This window comes from Fimicolochytrium jonesii (assembly GCF_025526975.1).
Source record: "Fimicolochytrium jonesii strain JEL569 chromosome Unknown EV422scaffold_40, whole genome shotgun sequence".
Taxonomy (NCBI): domain Eukaryota; kingdom Fungi; phylum Chytridiomycota; class Chytridiomycetes; order Spizellomycetales; family Powellomycetaceae; genus Fimicolochytrium; species Fimicolochytrium jonesii.
Window position 1 is genome coordinate 32,570 of NW_026515707.1, and position 18,528 is coordinate 51,097.

The window sequence follows — 18,528 nt, forward strand, 5'->3', positions numbered from 1 at the left end:
CCTATATTCCCTTGCTCGGCGTCGGATGGGTTGTATGCTCATGCTGAACCTGGTCCTGAGACGGCGGTATCCCCTCACGGGGCGGAAGGCGCTCTTGCGGATTTGTGTGCGACGTCCAATCCGGAACAGCCTTTTGTGCCGCGCTGGCTTCCGACACTGGTGGTCCACCCCACCAAGCGGCGAGAGTTTGTCCGCTCTGGCTGTGTTGTAGACGACAGGCTTTTCGTACCTGTCAGATGTTGAGCCCACATCAGGGCTCCCTCGGCTAACGCCGGATCCCAGCCAAGAACGGTCGCATGGGTGACTCGATTGAAGCTCATCTGTAAGCCCTTTTGAGGGGATGTTTTTGGACCGTCATCTCGTCCGTTCATATATGAAAATTGGAACCTCCGACGGAGCAGATGAGAGCAGCCGATGGCTCACGGTCCTCTCTTTCCAGATGATGGGACACCGTAATCAAGGTTACGAGGAAGCGAGAAAGGAAAAACGATTGCAAATGTGATCACGGCCGACGTTCTATCCATCCGTTTCCAATTTCCAAAATTTAGATCGGTAAACAACTAAACGCCGTATGTACAAATGACTTTATCTACATAGAACGGGTGCAGGGGGTATTTCTCCAGCAACAGAGGACGTACGCCCTAGATTCATGTGGGTCATCGCTGCCAAGGTGCGCCAACTTCATCCCACGGCCGACGGGTGAGGTGGTATCACTGCTGGTAGACCTTGACGGACTTGAACGCCCAGTAAGCATCCCTGAAAGCGCCCGGGTTGTTCCGCACGAAATCCACACAGTTGCCGGGGCATCCATTCTGTCCAAACACCGCACCGGCCCAGTCCCCACAGAACGCGGTGTTGATCACGATCTGGTGGTTCGCAAAGTGGGACGCCGGGCAGTTGTTTCCGAACGGGAAGACCGCTGTGGGACGACCCCAGCCAGCAGGGTTCGGGTTCCCGTTGCGGACGTCGGCGGGGACGATGTCGTTGAAGAATAGGTAGATCTTGATGCCTGAGGCGTCCCACAGGGTCGCGTAGACCCCGCCGCCGTTGTTGTTGAAGTCGGTACCGTATGATTTGGTGTTGGAATCGCGGGAAGCGCATCCTTGGTTAGCAAACTGGCCGGGAGCGTTGACGTCGCAGTTCAAGCTGTCGGCTACCGCCCATTGGTCGCGGCCGACGCCAGCCATTGTGCAGCCGGCGCTGGTGTGCAGAGTGAGCAGGTTTTGGGTTTGCGTGTTGACGCCTTCGATGATGTCGATCTCGCCGGAGTTGGGCCAGTTGGGGCCGACGGTCCAGAATGCAGGCCAGGTGCCGCAGCCAACGGGCATGTGGGCGACATCGGCGATGATTAGGCTACCTTGGTTGTATGTCTGTAAAGGGTGGGACGAGAGAATGAATGTGTTACCGACCTGGTTTGGCAAATTGAGGGCAGCGAGTAAACGCAAGGACTGATCCAACATACTGTACCTTCTTGCTTTGAAGACGAACGCTCTTTCGTCCCCTTCCTGACGCGACATTCGTGCTGTCGGGGCGGATGAAAGCTTGTTGACCGGTAGCTTGGATCAGACCCTGAGACTGAGCGGTGCCGCGGTCAACGTAGTCCACTGTAAGAGTCGCAAGACAAACGAGAGTTAGATATGCTTGTGCTATCAAGTTCCCATCAATGTAGTGTTTGACCTACCATAGCCATGAGTCGGGTCGTCAGCGGTGAAAAAGTCAAAGTTGTCAAAGAATCCCGGGCCGCTGAAGCTGTCGACCAAGCGGAATGCGGCGACGGTGGAGATCAACTGAAGAGTGAGAATGCTGGCGGAGAGACGTGCGATCATTTTTACAGCTTATAGTTTGAGGGAGACGACGGGAGAGGTTGGGAGGTTGATCTGAGAAGTGAGTTATCGTCGAATGCACCCTCGCTCTTTGTATACTCGGCGCTCGCTCCCCTCACTCGCCCATGCCCACTCTCCACACTTGTCCAAGCGTCATCAGAGTCTCCAGCTCCGCCAGAGTCGTTCTTCGCGAGACACCCCCGTCGCGAAGGCAATGCGAAAAGTCAACGTTGGCGATGTCAAGGTTTCAACGTCCCGAACGCGTCGCGCGCGTCGTCCGGATCAACATGGCCGTCACACCAGATGCCATTTGCACCACACACGCTGCCCAAACAGCAGTAAATCATCACATGGGAAGGTTTGTGAGAGGCCACAGGACTACTTTGTCACATTTGCGGAAGCCGGGTGGGCCGTTCGAGCGTGGATCTTGAGAGCCGGCGGTCAACGGTTGGTTTATGATACGTTGTGGACAGAAAGAAGCCAGAAAGAAGCCAAACGGCCATTCGTTGTTTTCGTTGCGACCGTTCGGACTCTCCAGATCTAGGATCGAGTCCCTCATCAACAATTTGATAGGGTCCTGGCAGCGCTGTGGGCTCCCAAGTTACGTCACGTACCAGGGTGTTGCACTACGGCGGCGATGGAATGCAGACAGCGGTCCTTCTAACATGTGCGGTGAGCATTATTCTGGCACAAATTCTTGCCAATGGCGGACAGTCGGCGACATCCACGATGTATCCTCTACGTACGGACTGCCAGGTCAACCTGGGAAGCACCTGGAACCGCGAGGTCCAATGTATATTCAAAGCGAGGCATGCTCAGGCAACTCGGTTGGTGTTTCCTCGTACGCTTTCGGAATCGTGGGAAAAATCGAGAACTCTGATCCCTTTGCGGTTCATTTGAGCGTGGGGTACGATCGTTTCTGTCCATATCCATATCCATATCCATATCCCCATATCCATAGTGCAGTGTGAGTATTAGTCGCTCGTGGATACTATGGGACATTATTTTCCTCGTGATAGTAGCGGTGGAGAAGAGGAGTCGGGACCTTGCACAGTGTACACGGAGGCTGAGTCGGTGGCGGTCGGAGGAGGATTAACCCACATATGAATCCGCCAGATTCCCTTGATCCCCAGCGATGATACCAATGTTTCCATCTGATCTCGAAGCTGCACGCCTGCGAACTGCGGAGAACGGGCTTTCGCTGAGAGTCATAATCCCGCAGACATTCGGGCTTCGTTGCTTTCACCCTCTTTTGAACGGCTGCACAACCCATGCCCGTTCTCCATCTCTTTTTGGGACCTCGGATGTATTCTAGCCGGAAAGGTGTGCACGGCACATGGTTTTGACAGCGCGTCGCATTAACAGTGGCATCTGGATCTGACAGCATCTTTACCGTTCTTTTGGATCTCGGAGGCACACTGGCAGTACAAGCAGGAATCCAACTTCAGGGCCTGGAGAGAGGCTGCGAGGGACTATGAACGCCAACGAGCCTGTCCATGACACACCATCAGCCGGTCGCCGCTACGGGCTGATGGTCGCCGCTACGGGACAGTTCCACACTACAAGTGCATAGAAAACACACAAAATGATTCGGGAACTTTCATAAAGAATGGGAACGCTGCGGATGGTGATTAGGGGCGTTCAGAGTTTGCGAGTGATGCTACAAGAAAGTTTGTGCCGCGGTATATCGTACAAGAGACGCAGATGGGCGGATGCGATACACGCCGCTTGGAAACCAACATCCATCAAGTTACCTGAGGTTAGAAGAACAGACCTTGGAAGCGAGAATGCGGGAGATGTGGCGCGTGGTTGATTTGGATGTGCGATGACATCACATGCGCGTCGTGCCGTCCCCTGCCCCCAGCCGCACGTCTTTCATCCAAGGCAAGACCCATCGACCGCATAGGCAGGCATTCGGCAAAAGGAACTTTCTCAAAGGACGGTGATGGAAAAAAGCGCATCGTCCGCGAAAAGGGCGCTGACGGACGCAGATGGCCGTCGTGCGGAGGTCCGATGGGGAAGTTCAAATTTAGCGGAGAGCGAGACGGGGAGGTGGGCAAAGTGGGGAGTTCCGCCGTTGCACACCCCCCACACACAACCATATTATTAGGTGGTGCCATCCTATGACTGATGACATTTCATGACTCCTGATTCCGTTTGCCGCTGGGAAGTGGTCGTGCGCACACTTGCGAGCTCTCGGGGGGGAGCTTCTAGAACTGTGTGGGATAAAAGGAATCGTCGTCCATCGACAGAATCCTCTCTCGTGTCTGTATATGTACAGAAATATACAAAGCAAAACCGACCCGTGTACTTCACATTAGTATCAAACAGGAATCGGCTACACTCATTTGCCCCGATACCGTACCCTTCATGATGCTCGGTAAACAAGCTCAAAGCAACGATCCGGATCAGCTTTCCTTCATCCGTAAGGTCGAGCAGGCCGTCATCAGGTAGTACCATGTCATCAGGCCGCCGTTTCCATTCTATCGCTCAAGACCCCGCTAACCCCCGCTTCCTCCTCCCTCCAACAGGAACCCCAACAATGATTTCCTCATGGCACCCACAGCCGAGCGTGAGGCTTATGTTCCCATGAATGGGGAAAGACTTGCGAGTACTGTCAGGAGAGCGGTTGATCACTATGAGAAATTGATGGGGAGGCCGGAAAGTCCGGATAAGAGAGGTAGGCGAGCCGCGAGAGGTCTGACGAGCGAGTGGTCGTCTACAAAGAGCGAACTTGTGAGCCACGCGAGCCGCGAGCGAGCACCACATTGCGCCAAAGGCGCCATGCATCCCCTCACTCACCGTGTTTGTTGATGGGTGGTTGACGGTGGATGATGAGTTGATGGTCCAGGTTGACTGTTGACGGTTGATGGTTGATCATGGGTGGATGGAAACCCTCCTTACGGATGTTGACCGCGCTTCACCTCGTCCCTCCAGTCGTGGCCTACCTCTCGACATCCCACCCAGGCTTCTTCCTCAACATCCTCGCCCTGATGTCCCTCGACTACGTCCCCGTCGTTCTTTCGCCCAAAAACTCCATGATATCGATGGTCGACATCCTCCAAAAGTCGAAAGCCGTCGCCATTGTTTACGAACCTAAGCAGTTCAAAGCTATAGTAGATGAGATGGTCCAAGCCGTGCCGGATGTCAAGAAATATGAAGCGATTGATTTCACGGCTGATTTGACTGCTGGCAACCACACGCAAACCAAAGACGATGTGACAGAGACGGGCTTCGGCATCCGCCCCGAAGTCCTCGCCGAAAACGAGTCGCCCTCCAGCCCTGACCGGGTGGTCGCCATAATGCACAGCTCGGGTTCCACCTCCATGCCCAAGATCCGTTTCTGGACCAACCAATGCATAGACCACAACACGAACAAGCCCAGGATGATGGCGCGCACCGACACCAACGGCTTCTTCCAACGCCTCCTCGTCTTCGCCCCCGTCTCGCACGCCTTGGGTCTATGGCAGTGTTCCAGTGCCGTGCGGGCGGCCGCGACGGTCGTGTTTCCGTTACGGGCGTTCCCGCACCGTGGGGAGGATATTTTGAAAGCGATTGAGCTGGGCAAGCCGGATTATGTGACGACTGCGCCGTCGTTGATAGAGGATGTTGTGAGGGCGTTGGAGAGGGAGCCGGAGATGTGGAGGGTGATGGAGACGGTGCATACGGTTCTGACTGGAGGGGCGCCGTGTCCGCAGGCTGTGGGTGATAAGATGGTGGAGCATGGGATTAACATGCGCAGTGGATATGGGTCTACCGGTATGTTCTCTCCTGTGTGCTCAATAAAAATCCGTCAACCTGTGCATTCTCAACTTACCCAACTTGCTCTCTGCCATCGCCCTCCTCCCTTCAGAGGCCGGAACAGTCCTAGCACCCATCGCTGGCTCCAAAGAATGGAACCTCCTGCAACCCACCTGCGACCCCAAATACCTCAAATGGCAACCCTACGGCGAAAGGCCGGGCTTCTACAGATTGTTTGTCAGAACCGATTACCCCGGGTTCGCTGGGAATGTCACTAGCGAGGAGTGGTATGATACAAACGATATCTGGAGGGATAACGGGGATGGACGGTATGAGTATAGGGGAAGGGGGGATGATATTATTGGTAAGCTTTTCTGCTTCGCTTTCGCATCAACGGTGCCATGTGAGAGCCCCATTTATTCACCAATCTCCTACTAAACCCAGTCCACGTAAACGGCGAAAAATCCAACCCAATCCCCCTCGAAATGGTGTTCCGCTCCTTCCACCCCCTCATCAAAGACGCGCTCATCCTCGGCAACAACCGCTTCCAAACCTCCGCCTTCATCCTCCTGGACGCGCACGAAGCGCTCCAATTCTCGCCCGCCGAGATGCTGGAGATCGTTGATAGGGCCGTGGAGGCTGCGAATGTGGTTGCGGCGAGCCACACGAAGTTGGTGGGAGAGTTGGTGGAGGTGTTGCCGCTTGGGCATGAGGATTTCCCGAGGACGGAGTCGAAGGGGAATGTTAAGAGGAGGTTGGCGGAGAAGATCCTCAAGGAGCGGTGTGATAGGCTGTATGATCGGTATGAGAATGCTCGTGGAGGGGACGGTGATAGCGCTGCGGCCGGTGGAAAGAACCTTGGCGACATCAAACAGCTTGTCATCAAAGCCGTCGCGGCAGTGATGAATCGCCCCGCTACATCCTTCGATGACCCGTCCCAACACGAGACCTCCCTCTTTGAACTCGGTCTGGATTCACTCGGCGCCACGCAGCTGCGTAACCTCCTATCGCGCGAAACCGGGGTCGACCTCCCGCGCGATCTTGTTATCAACTACTCCTCCGTTGGCGAGCTTGTGTCGTTTTTGGAAAAGACCGTCGGCAGTGGTAGCGGTGGGCTGGCGACGTCTGCGGATCTATCCTCCGTGATCCGTGAGAAAGCATCTCAGATCATCGCGCGACCCCTCGGTCCCGAGACGGACGACGTATCGCTCTTTGAGCTCGGTTTGGACTCGTTGGGGGCGACGACGCTTAGTACTCGACTCACCAAACAGATTGGGAAACAGGTTTGGGAGAATGACATCTTTGCGCACTCGAGCGTCTCTGGGCTTGCCGCTGTTCTGACCAAATCGGGGACTGGACCGCAGAAGAAGCAGGCTGTTCAGACATCTGCCGCAGCTACGACACAGGAGCATCCCCAACTCGCCAAAGCCCGCCAGCTGGAAAAGAAGTACACCGCCATGCTAACCGACCTAATCCCCTTCGCAACAGCGTCCCCCACCACCCCCCAACAACCTGGCAGCCCCCGCACTGTCCTCCTCAGCGGCGCCACAGGGGCCCTAGGCACCGCAATCCTCGAAACCCTCCTATCCCTCCCCACCGTCTCCCGCGTCTACTCCCTGCACCGCGGGGGGAACGATCTCACCCGCGAACGCCAGTCCTTTGAATCGCGATTCCTCGACTCGGAGATCATCACCCGCGCCGAGAATGCGGGTCGTGTCGTCGGTCTGTCCTCTGCATTCAACGAGAAGAACCTGGGTGTCTCCGACGAGGCAATGTTCCGCGCCATCCAGGACAACGTAACAGACGTCCTACACGTCGCGTGGCCCGTCAACTGGAGTTTCCCCGTCGACGCATTCGACTCCACTCTCATGGGCGTCTACAACCTCATCAAGCTCTGCACCACATCGCCCAAGCGCAAGACATTGCATTTCGTCTCCTCCATCGCGGCGTACAGCAACCCCAAGGGCAAAAGCATCCCTGAAGAGCCGGTACCCGCCGACCCGGGCGTCGCGTCACGTATGGGTTACGGGCTCTCGAAATGGGTCGCTGAACGCGTCATCGAAGCCGCGAGCAACAACGAGCAGCTTAAACTGCAAGCCTCCATATTTCGCGCGGGCCAACTGTCCGCGGACTCGAAGCACGGGGTCTGGAACAAGACCGATTTCTGGGTCGGTGTCGTCGCGTCGGGGATCAACCTCGGTGTGTTGCCCGAGTTGCCTGCCACCGCGGACGATATCGATTGGATGCCCGTGGACTACGCCGCAAACTCCATCCTCCAACTCGCGGGGATCCTTCCGCAGCAGAACTGGGACGCGCGACAAACAAGTGACGCAAACACGTTCGACGTGTACCACATCGCCAGCCCCAACCGCGTGTCCTGGCCCGCCGTCATCAAAGCCCTCACCGCGGCGACTTCACGACGGATGAGGACCCTCCCGCCTGCCGAATGGGTCGGGGAGGTGTCCAAGCCTGCGTCGCGCGCCAAGAATCCCGCGGTGCAGGATCAGATGATTCCGGTTTTTGAGAGCATGTTTGCTTCACGCCGGCAGGCTGGGGAACAGGATGACACGGCTGAGACGGCGGCGGCAGAGGCTGAGAGCGGGATCAATGCCAAGTTCCTTGATACGGCACGTACGGCGGCGCTTAGCGAGGTGATGCGGGCCTGTATTCCGATGAGTGATGTTGGGTATTGGCGTGCGGTGAGGGCCTATCTGGCGAAGGTTGGAATGTTGGATGAAGGGGTTGTGAAGGAGGGGTTTGCTGCTGCTGCTGAGGAGTAGGTGTATATACATAGCATCTCGAAGTATCTGATGGTATGATCCATATGTCTCGTTCAGCGCTTTTTGAGCATTTTCTCGCTCCGTGTTTTTTCTTTCTTTGTACATAACCACCTTCTTGTGATGCGCTTTTTGAAGATGTGCATTCCCGCAACTTGCGGATACGCCAGAATACATACCTGTCCATGTATACAAACCTCTTGGTCTTGAGCGTCGATAGAGATCAACGAATGCAAACTTGAGACTGGGGGGCCTTCAATCCACACAACCGGGTGGATAGCGACGGTGCTTCTATGACAATACACTGCGGAGTTAACGAAGGAGGCTCAATCGAAGCACGAATATATCTCAATCGAGCGTCCTCATCGCCATCTGCGTTGCACTCAGTGAGATGAGAACAGGACTTGCACATGCACGTCCGTCGCGTCCCTTTTGCCACGTTATGAATGCCAAGAACGCGTCGACTCCGAAATGACGACCTCCGAGGCTCCGAATCTCCGATCGCGTCGGGCCGGTCTCGTCGCAGATGGAAGCACAGGAAGACTTCCCAAAGAGTAAAGACATGCATCTCCGAACGGGACTCGGAGTACCCCGACCTATTGGACGGTCACATAGCCTCGGCTCTTCAACCCCGAATACGACGCACGTACGTATATATCCCTCTCGGATGTCCGACAGAAAGCTGTTACGCACTCCTGCTCCGGATACAGGCTTCGTGACCACATGAGGAAAGCTCCTCTGGACGTACGCCGACCAAATGTCCCACGATGGTTATAAAAGGCCGGCTCTTAGCCCCCCCTCCTTTGTTCAACTGTACTGTGCACCTTGCTCGCTTCAACCTCGTACGCCAAATCTCAACCACAAACGACATCAACACATTATTTCAACCACCACCACCATACAATGACGGTCCTCTCAACCCCACCCCGCGTCCTAATCATCGGCGGCGGGTTGGGCGGTCTAGCCCTCGCCAACGGGCTCGCGCGGCAGAACATTGGATTCAAGCTGTTTGAACGTGATGCGACGCCGACAGATCGACTGCAGGGGTTTCGGATTGTGTTGAGGAATGATCCGAAGAAGGGTCCTATGAGTGTTGATGCTTTGAGGGAGTTGCTCACCAGGGAGGGGTTTGAAAAGATCTATGAGGTATGGAGCGTAGGGCGGTATTCTTGTGTGTTTACCATTTGATTCCAACATCTGGCACAACGTCGGCACATCACTCACTCAACTTCCTCAATCACCATAGATGAGCGGAGAAGGCGGCGCTGCCTCAACCACCATGAACGCCCAGCTAACCATCCAACACAAGATGGTCCTGCCCGGCGGCGGCGGCATCTCCATCGGGCGTATGGCACTCCGCGACATCCTCCTCGAAGGCCTCCCATCGCAGGCCGTCTACTTTGGGAAGAAATTCACATCGTATTCGCGTAACGGCGAAAACGGGACCATCGTCGCGCACTTCTCGGACGGTTCGCAGGAGGAAGGCACGCTGCTCGTCGCTGCGGACGGGGGCAACTCGCGGATCCGGCGGCAGTTCTTCTCCGAGCTCGCGAGACCTGACCCCAGGATCATCACGCATGTCTCCGGAGTGGTGGCCAAGATCCCGGTCACGCCCGGCTCCGTCGCCGAACAGCTCATCGGCGAAACCCATCTCGACGAGGGGATGATACTAGCCTCCGCGCCCGGGCGGTCGTTCTACGCCGCGCGCCTCATCTTGCCTGCCGCGACCGAACGACTGGAGGAAGATTTCGCGTGGAGTAGGCACCGGTCGTACATTTACTGGGTGCTCAACACCTCCGCGCAGGACGTCGCGGGTTACCTTGCGTCGGTGGACACACCCACGCCGTACGACCTCACAGGCGCGCAACTCCTCACGCATGCGACGCGATTGCTGAAAGACGGCGGGTTTCATGAGAGTATCCTGAAGATGGTGGAGCAATCGCACCCGGATACGGCGGTGTGGCTCGATTTTAATTCGGGGGAGAGGTGTGAGTGGGCTAGTGATTCGCAGGTCACTTTTGTTGGGGATAGCATACATGGGATGACGCCGTATCTTGGGGCTGGGGCGTTGGTTGCGATCGGGGATGGGTGGGAGTTAGCGAAGGCGCTTGGGGAGGCTGGGAGGGGGGAGAAAAGCTTGAGGGAGGCGGTGGAGGGGTATGAGGGGGAGATGAGAAACAGGGCGTATCCGATAATGGAGGGGGCTTTGAAGAGGATGAGGGGGTTGACGGCGAAGCCCGAGGGAGCGTGAAGTGGGAAGATTCAGGTTCGCTCTCGACCACAGTCATCTACGAGATGAGGTTCTGTGGTCCCGTCTTCCCTATGTACATGTATCTCAAAAACACGCGAATATACATGATCGATAAGGATACCCGCATTCGCTGCATTCCCTGTGAAGGCTTTGTCGGCTTTGCGGTTGGCCAACAAGGCCAAACGAGAGGATCACTGGGTGGATAACATGTTGCGTTGAAGTTCGGTAGACTGCATGTGCAGTTCTCAGGATGTGGAGAACCCCGCCGAGACGCGGTCGCGATGTCCGAACGCGGCATGTCCGAAAGGTGTCAAAGACGCGATGGGAACAAGAACAAGAAGAAAGGGCTCCGAGTCGTTTGAGCGGAAAGGCAACCAACAAATACAGTACTACACACACCGACAGACAGCCATGCCAGCAGGGCCCCATAAGCGCAAGCTGCCTCAGCCGCCTCCCACCGCAAGACACTCAGACACCGACGACGACTTCAACCCCTCCTCCCAACCCCCATCCTCACCGGCCCCAGCGACAGCGGCGACCAAAAAGCCTCGCAAGCGCAAGGCACAGCCTGCGCCAGCTGATACTCCCACGGCCGCCACCAGCACAGCACGGCGTACCCGGTCATCAGGGCAAGCGAGGACGGAGCGCGGCGGCGGCGGTGAGGCGGAGAGAGAATGTTGTGGGGTTAGTAGGCTGCGGCAACTGCAGAATGGCGCGGGGCCGGTGACCGTCACGTATGAGCTGGACGGCGTCGAGGTGGAGCGGAGGTTGTTTCCCGGTCAGTGGTGGGTCGAGAGTGGACGACCAGACGGTGGCGGTGCGGCATGGGGAAGAGAGTGCGATGAGGCTGATGGCGACGAGGATGAGGGTAACGTCGATGGCGATGAGACGGATGCCGATGTCGATGCCGTTGGGTCCTCTGAGAAGGTACACTCGTACACATATGTCACGGCAAACGCATGTTCGCGTTTTACCTTTCCTTTTCCTCCCCATCTTCATTCATCACAGGATGAACCACAATCCCCGGTCTGCCATGTCACCGACGAACTCGAAGCACGACATGTCCAAGCCTCAACCACTGGAAAAACCCGCTCAATCCACCAACCCCACACACCCAACCCCGCACCCAAGATCAACTTCCAATTCTCCTCCCCCATCTTCTCCTCCAGCCCGGATCCCATCCACAACCCAACCACCCCATCGCATCACGACACCACCGCGGCACCAATGTCACCTTCTCCTCTCCCACGCCGCAGAAGCGTCACCACCGAAGACAGATCTCCTCTCCCACGTCGCGAAAGCACGGCCGCCGAAGACAGAGCGGTGAGGGCACCGTCCCCGCGCACCGAAGCCCTCCTGGAATCAGAGTTCGACGAAGCATCGTACCCGCGACGCTCAGTGATTTTGGACATTGCGATCGGGATCGCGTGGAAGGTGGATGATGTTGAGCGGTGGTTTGAGCGGAGACGGGCTAGAGACGGTTGACCTTTGAAAGCACGTCTCGTGGAGGGAGGATAAGAGCACAAGCGGCGATCTCTATCCTCATCTCCCACCGAGTCATCTCATACACCTATTTGCATAGACCCAGATCTCCCTCGCCGCATGTAGCTAGCACCGCCTATTCAGTTTTCCACATCTTTGACACCAGAAGTTGGCATATATCGCCCGTCATACCCGCCTGTAACCGCATAGATGAGACCCGCATAAAGCTGATGTGCATGAAGCGTCTGTAGCGCGCAAGCTGACTGTATGGAAGACTGCCTTCTGTTGCCTGGTCTGAACTTCATAGCTCGTGAACCTCTCTGACTGAGTGGTCAGAGGGATATCATGCATGTCCTTTGCTGTCGCATGGAAGTCCTGCAGGCATCTTCACGACTCGAAGACGTCCCGCCCCAAAACTCACAGCAGGTCTTTCAAGTTGTTTTTCGTAACAGGTGTATCTGTTTTTATTTGATATCGACCACGCCAAGCGCATATCCAGTCCATTATTCTCAATTTAATCATTTTAAGCGACTGCCGAGTTGCGCCCTGAAGTCCGAAGACCAACGCGGGTGGTTCAAGATCCAGTTTCTCCGGAGTGTGCAGTTTCGGAAACATGTGAACCATATACTTCTACACTCCAAGTCTCCACTTCGCGCATGAACTATGAAGAGATTCTTTGATCTAGTATAGCCATAGCCTATGAGATATCTGCCAACACTCTAACCGACAAATTCCATGTAAACCTTATATACACCGTCCATCACATCGTCATGACATCCGACCCCAATGTGCGAAACCGGACCTCTACATCTTTGCCGGCTGCAGTTTGAACCCCTCCACCCACGCCTTGATCAACTGATGCGCAATCGCATAGGGCGGGGGGATCTTGATCTCCATCTCAGCCTCCCCTTGACCTTGAGCTTCTCCCGGAAGTGGCCCACCGCCATAATGCCTCGCCAAAGCCCGCACGACCTGCTCCCTGTCGAACCACCTCGCATCCTCCAACTCCTCGTCCACGAGACTCACGTCGACACTCCTCGCCTGCGCCAAACAGCCGATCATCACGCTGTTCGGGAACGGCCACGGCTGCGACGAGTGGTAGGTGATGCTGTCCATGTTGAGTTGGATGCCAGTCTCCTCGGCGACTTCGCGCGCGCAGGCTTCTTCGATGCTTTCGCCCGGTTCCATGAAGCCCGCGATGCAGGTGTAGGTGGAGGCGGGGAAGCGGGTTTGGCGGCCGAGGAGGAGTTTGTGGGGGTGGGTGGGGTGCGTAACGGCGATGATTACGACGGGGTCAGTGCGTGGGTACTGGGGGGAATTCGGTGAGCGCGGGCGAGGAATTGAACCAAGGTTGCACTGCCCCAAAATGCCATCTCCCAAAAACATACCTGGAAATTATTAACCCCCGTCAACGACAAGCACCTCTTCGTAGCCTCCTTCTCCCCCTCTCCAACCTCGTCCAAATTCGGCCGCGGGCAAAACCGCTTGTACCCCGCCTCACCCGACTCGGTAAGTTTCCCACATGCCGGGCAATACTGGTTGCGCACGTTCCAGTCGACCACGCTGCGAGCTTGTGCAATGAGGGCGCTTTCAATGTCCCACGGGAGGGAGCCGAGGGCGGATCGGAGGGGCGTGAAGGCGTAGTTCTTGGTTGTGAAGGCCCCGTCCAACCCCGCTAAAACACCATCGTCCAAGTCCCCACTTTTCGTCAAATCAACAGCCCAATAACTCCTCCCCTTCACGACCACAACCCCGCCCTTCCGCTCACTCGTATACTCCCCAGTTCCCTCGGTATCACCCTCATCGACCCCCAGAAAGACGTGAAAAGCGCCTGCGTCGAGAGCCGGCTTGACGTCCGTGTAGGTGAGGTACGCTATATGTTGCTTGTGCGGTGAAAGGGGTGGGATTCCTGCGGTCGGGGCGGTGGTGGTTGTGGTAGCAGTTGAGGTACCAGTAGGAGTTGTAAGGGCCGTGAGGAGGGCGTCAAGGTTGCGGAGAGCGATGAAGCGGGTGCTTGGGGATTGAAGGGAGTTTGTGAGGAATGCGGGGTTTGAACGGAGGACGGAGAGCCGGTTGAGGTTGCTCCCTGCGAAGAGGTGGGTGAAGCGAGTGGAGGACGACATTCCTGCTTGTTGTCGTGGGGATGGGAAAGTGAGTGCGTTCGTCGGCCTGGATCGAGGACGTGGGAAAAAGCAGAATCCCACTGGGAACCCTGAGGCCATTGAATGCATGACGCGTGCCCCTTCGTCGTGCGCGTGACGGACAGACAGCAGAGACAGAATCTATCAGATGGCCCCAGCGAGAACCCACACCCGCCCACAACACAGATCCAAGGGTAGAACAATAAGACCGCTGCATTAGGCTTCTTCTGGTAACGGGATTGGTCCGCCTGCCGACGTGCATCCATCCACCTTCATTGGGAGTTCCTAGACCATCAAAGGCGAGGTTGCGCTCGAGATGACACATCCAACGGCGGTATGGTTCGTTTCGTTCATGGCATGAGTGAACCCTCGTTATGGAACTCGGCAGGAGGTGCCTTGCTGCCTCCGACTCTGTCTGTGATGCATGCACGCGGGGGTATTTAGCCCGTGCTCTTGGCAGGCCCACGAAAAACGCCCGAGCGGGTTGTCGAAAAGACGGTCGAAAAGGGCGTTCGCGTCGTGGGCGGAAAGCCACAAGTCGTGGGAGTGGGCGACCTTGTCCTCACAACTTCCCCGAACGGGCAACCGCATAAAAGGGACCGCCGCAAGAAACATCGCAACCCCCGCGCATAGAGTCGGTAAGCGATCACCCTATCCGCAACAATGCCCACCTCCAACTCCCACCCTGGGGAAGAAGAGTCCCGCCCGCTCCTGCACTCGCCCACCATCGCACGAGAACACCTCTACGCTCCTCGCAACAAGGGTGTCCTCAGGAGAGTCGCTGCTGCTGGGCTCGCGCTTGTCTTGATTGCTGGCGTTGCTACCTCCGGGTTCTTTTTGGGGAGGCAGGTTCATTCCGGGGAGGATCCGATCGACGCGACTTATGTTAACGTAAGTGCTCAAAACGGAGGGATGGTAAAATCGTGTCCGCAAGCGAAGTCGGTTACGTGCGAAGCTTGGAGAGCGATAACGAGCCTACGGTGCGCCAGCGAAGCCAGATGAGTTGCCTCAGCGGAGCGAGGCGGAAGCTTGGTCGAGGAGACTGAGCCCGGCATCTTTGTCTGGAGCGGAGCAAGCAGAATACCGTTTTGATAGTCTGTTGTCATAATCTCACACTGCATTCAACTTACACTCATCTTACTCTCCTCTACAGTGGAAGCCATGCCAGGAAAAGTTCTATTGTGGAAAATTGAGGGTGCCGTTGGACCATAAGGACCCTGAAGGCGAGCAGATCACGCTGGCTTTAATCAAGCTTCCTGCGTCCAACAAGCCTTCTTTGGGCTCGTTGTTCGTCAACCCTGGTGGTAAGTTAAACCGAATCCAATTTGCAGCGCGAAATCAGAGTGACAATTTGTTCCTGATGATAAATCAACGTTACCGCTATCAGGACCCGGAGGCAGCGGGGTGGAATTCGTTCAAAGAGCGGGAGACGACCTGCACAAGATCTACGACGGTCGCTACGACCTCGTCGGCTTCGACCCGCGCGGAATTGGACAAAGCAACCCCGTCCGATGCTTCCCAGACGCAAACACCCACCGTCTCTTCGAGTTACCTTCCCAACACATTGACTTTGACGTTCCCGGATCGTACGAAGCCGATTTTGCCCGCGCTCAGGTTCTTGCTGGGCTCTGCGGTAAGAATGCAGCGCGTATTCTCGCGCACATGACCACTGCCGACGTTGCGCGCGACATGGACTTGATGAGGAAGGCGGAGAAGCAGGAGTACCTCCACTACTGGGGATTCAGCTACGGCACCATTCTTGGGCAGACCTACGCCAACATGTTCCCCCACAACATTGGACAATTCATCATCGACGGCGTGGCCAGCGCGCTTTCCTGGGCCGAGGGCCACGATTTCGGATTCATACCCAACACCACCAACGCGGAATGGGTCACCCACTTGTACGAAGTCTACGACAAGTTCGCTGCCTCCTGCGAAGCCGCCGGCCCCTCCCGCTGCGCACTTGCTCGGGACTCCGAGAAACACAGCGTCAGCAAACGTCTCAAGAACCTCCGCGCCAACCTGAAACTCCACCCCCTGATCACCACCGACGCAGAAGTCGCCGGCGTCGTAACCCACGAAACCTTCGACGCCGCCTCCTTCCGTCTCGTCTACATCCCGCACGCATGGCCCAAATACGCCCTCGCTTTCGCAGCCGCCGAAAAGGGCAACGGAACCCTGTTGCAAAACCTCGTCGTCAAAAAACCCGAGGAACTCTGCCCCCGCTTCGACTCCCCCGATATCGAATCAACACTCGGCGTCTACTGCTCCGACGCCACGCCGAAACCCGCTAACCTCACCTACGTCCGCGAACAGGCCGAGGTCGCCGTGCGCAAGTACCCTTTCGTCGGGCAGATGATGGCCGGCGTCATCAACGCGTGTGCAGTCTGGCCTAAAGTCGGTGAGAGCCGCTACACGGGCCCGTGGACCGCGAAAACGAACAACAAGATCCTGATCCTGGGCAACACGTTTGACCCCGTCACGCCGATCGAGTCTGCGGAATTGGCGGCGTCGTTGTTGCCCAACTCGGTGTTGGTGAGACATCATGGGTATGGACACTGTTCGAATGCGCAGCCCTCCAAATGCACGAATGAGGTTATCAGGAGGTATTTGGTCGATAAGAAGGCGCCGAAGGAGGCTGTGACGGAGTGTTATGCGGATTTGGAGCCCTTTATGGAGGGTGAGGTCAATGCGCTTTCTCTGGATGCTGGGGAGGCCCGGGAGAGCGTTGCGGACGTGCTGGCCGATGCTTGGAAGCCTTTCTTCTAGGCCGACATGCAGCTTTCGACAAGTTTGTTTCATGTGATTTGCAGCATCGTAGTGTAGATACCCTAGGATTTTCTGTTACTTCTGTTACTCGCTCGGTTGCTTTTTTCCACTTGGCGCTTTGCAGACACTTTTCATGGACGTAGGGAGGGATTTTTTCGATTATGCCTTCATGTAGAGTAGCAGTAGCCTTAAATAATGGTGACTATTGAATACCATTCCGTGCATTGAAATGCGCGACCTGCAAGTTGACGCAAATCGCCCAACTTGAGCATCCCATCTCCTCAAATCAACAACCCCCACCAACCCAACCATGTGCAAAAAAGTCACCTGCACCAAGTGTGGCAAGGAAACCTGGGCCGGCTGGTAAGTCCCTCTCCCTCCCTACCTATCTTACTACCACCATGGAGTGAAATTCCCACCCGTCTGGCGGACCTGTCCTCATTCCAATCTCTCTTCATGGTTCGAATCTGAGCAGCGGCCAGCACATCGAAGCGGCGTTGAAGGACGTCAAGCCCGAGGACCGGTGCAAGTGTCCGCGTTGAAAGCGACAGAGGCCATCACGCACCCCATTCCGGCAGGCATCATCCGTTTGCCCACTGCACGCACACACACTCGCTACTCAGGAACGACATATGTGCAAACTGCTCTGAAGGCAGTGAAGGAGTGGGGGTGTATACGTTTTCTCATAGGAGTGGTAGACGATTTGGAGTGCGGGAATTTGAATGAAGGACATATCGATTGGTGGCCCCTCCCGTTGTTTTTGTGTCTCGGTTGCTGTTTGGGTGCTTTGCGGCTGTTGGGGGGTGGGATGGGAGTGAGTGGGGCGCTGGCAAAAGCGACATGGAATCCTGGCGGGATACTCTCCGTAGAGGAGCTGGGGAAGGGCTATGGTGTGGTGTGGTCGTTCAGGCAGCCATGTTTTTGGCACATATCAGACGGCGCTTCGTCTAGATCAGCCTTCAAAACAGTACTCATGCCAGCAGCCGCCGAGAAAGATGGAAGCTACCCCGATGATCCAATGACCATGCGGACTTTACGCAGGCGTACATCTTCCGAGTCATAGTTTTTGGATCAACTCCTTCAACTCCTTTGGGCCTTGTAGTTGTCGAATCGTTTTGCTCCTCACCACTCTCTCCTTATCTGCTCCACTAGCGAGCCCTTCATCACAAATGCAACTGGACTGGACGGGGACTCCAACCTGCTGTGAAGTTGTGAAGGGTGCAATATTGGTTTGCCCGACAACGTAGTACGCAATTCTTCATTGCGGTGTTGCAAAGCGGTCCCATCGGGTTCTCAACGAGGTCAGACTTCCGTACTTTCCTCCTCGCCGGTCAGAGGGTACTTGGGGGCTAGGTACGAAGATATGGAATGGTACAAGAGCACAGAGCGTAGTGAGTGTGTTAAATCAATGTGGTGGTGCCAGCGCTGGCAGCACGATGCATGTTGTCCGAGCCGACAGCGCCTGCCTGTGCATGATGGAAGGGCAAACCCGCCATGATCTGTCTCCTCACTCGTCGTCACGACCATCACGACGATGGGCATGG

The 18,528-nt window shown here is 56.2% G+C and overlaps 6 protein-coding genes across 6 annotated transcripts; 4 read left to right on the forward strand and 2 right to left on the reverse strand.

Annotated features, from left to right (window-relative positions):
• Positions 1-493: 493 nt before the first annotated feature.
• EV422DRAFT_561942 (concanavalin A-like lectin/glucanase domain-containing protein) lies at positions 494-2,062 on the reverse strand. Its single transcript, XM_053071962.1, has 3 exons — positions 1,682-2,062; positions 1,468-1,604; positions 494-1,370 (listed from the first exon to the last, which is right to left on the reverse strand). Exons 1-3 carry the CDS (start codon positions 1,824-1,826, stop codon positions 711-713), a joined length of 942 nt encoding a protein of 313 aa, XP_052921101.1. The 5' UTR covers positions 1,827-2,062; the 3' UTR covers positions 494-710.
• Positions 2,063-3,705: 1,643 nt separating this feature from the next.
• EV422DRAFT_546899 (uncharacterized protein) lies at positions 3,706-8,640 on the forward strand. Its single transcript, XM_053071564.1, has 5 exons — positions 3,706-4,273; positions 4,355-4,503; positions 4,761-5,582; positions 5,677-5,928; positions 6,009-8,640. The coding sequence occupies exons 1-5, from the start codon at positions 4,194-4,196 to the stop codon at positions 8,342-8,344; spliced, it is 3,639 nt and encodes a 1,212-aa protein (XP_052921102.1). The 5' UTR covers positions 3,706-4,193; the 3' UTR covers positions 8,345-8,640.
• A 196-nt stretch (positions 8,641-8,836) lies between these two features.
• On the forward strand, positions 8,837-10,902 carry EV422DRAFT_327550 (uncharacterized protein). The gene is made up of 2 exons (XM_053066330.1): positions 8,837-9,487; positions 9,588-10,902. The coding sequence occupies exons 1-2, from the start codon at positions 9,245-9,247 to the stop codon at positions 10,590-10,592; spliced, it is 1,248 nt and encodes a 415-aa protein (XP_052921103.1). The 5' UTR covers positions 8,837-9,244; the 3' UTR covers positions 10,593-10,902.
• Positions 10,903-10,944: 42 nt separating this feature from the next.
• Positions 10,945-12,320, forward strand: EV422DRAFT_546906 (uncharacterized protein). The gene has a single exon (XM_053071565.1). The coding sequence runs from the start codon at positions 11,004-11,006 to the stop codon at positions 12,075-12,077; it is 1,074 nt and encodes a 357-aa protein (XP_052921104.1). The 5' UTR covers positions 10,945-11,003; the 3' UTR covers positions 12,078-12,320.
• A 468-nt stretch (positions 12,321-12,788) lies between these two features.
• Positions 12,789-14,472, reverse strand: EV422DRAFT_327566 (NUDIX hydrolase domain-like protein). The gene is made up of 2 exons (XM_053066331.1): positions 13,463-14,472; positions 12,789-13,382 (listed from the first exon to the last, which is right to left on the reverse strand). The coding sequence occupies exons 1-2, from the start codon at positions 14,303-14,305 to the stop codon at positions 12,879-12,881; spliced, it is 1,347 nt and encodes a 448-aa protein (XP_052921105.1). The 5' UTR covers positions 14,306-14,472; the 3' UTR covers positions 12,789-12,878.
• Positions 14,473-14,592: 120 nt separating this feature from the next.
• Positions 14,593-17,388, forward strand: EV422DRAFT_327592 (Alpha/Beta hydrolase protein). The gene is made up of 3 exons (XM_053066332.1): positions 14,593-15,106; positions 15,369-15,519; positions 15,603-17,388. The coding sequence occupies exons 1-3, from the start codon at positions 14,879-14,881 to the stop codon at positions 16,982-16,984; spliced, it is 1,761 nt and encodes a 586-aa protein (XP_052921106.1). The 5' UTR covers positions 14,593-14,878; the 3' UTR covers positions 16,985-17,388.
• The last annotated feature ends 1,140 nt before the right edge of the window (positions 17,389-18,528 follow it).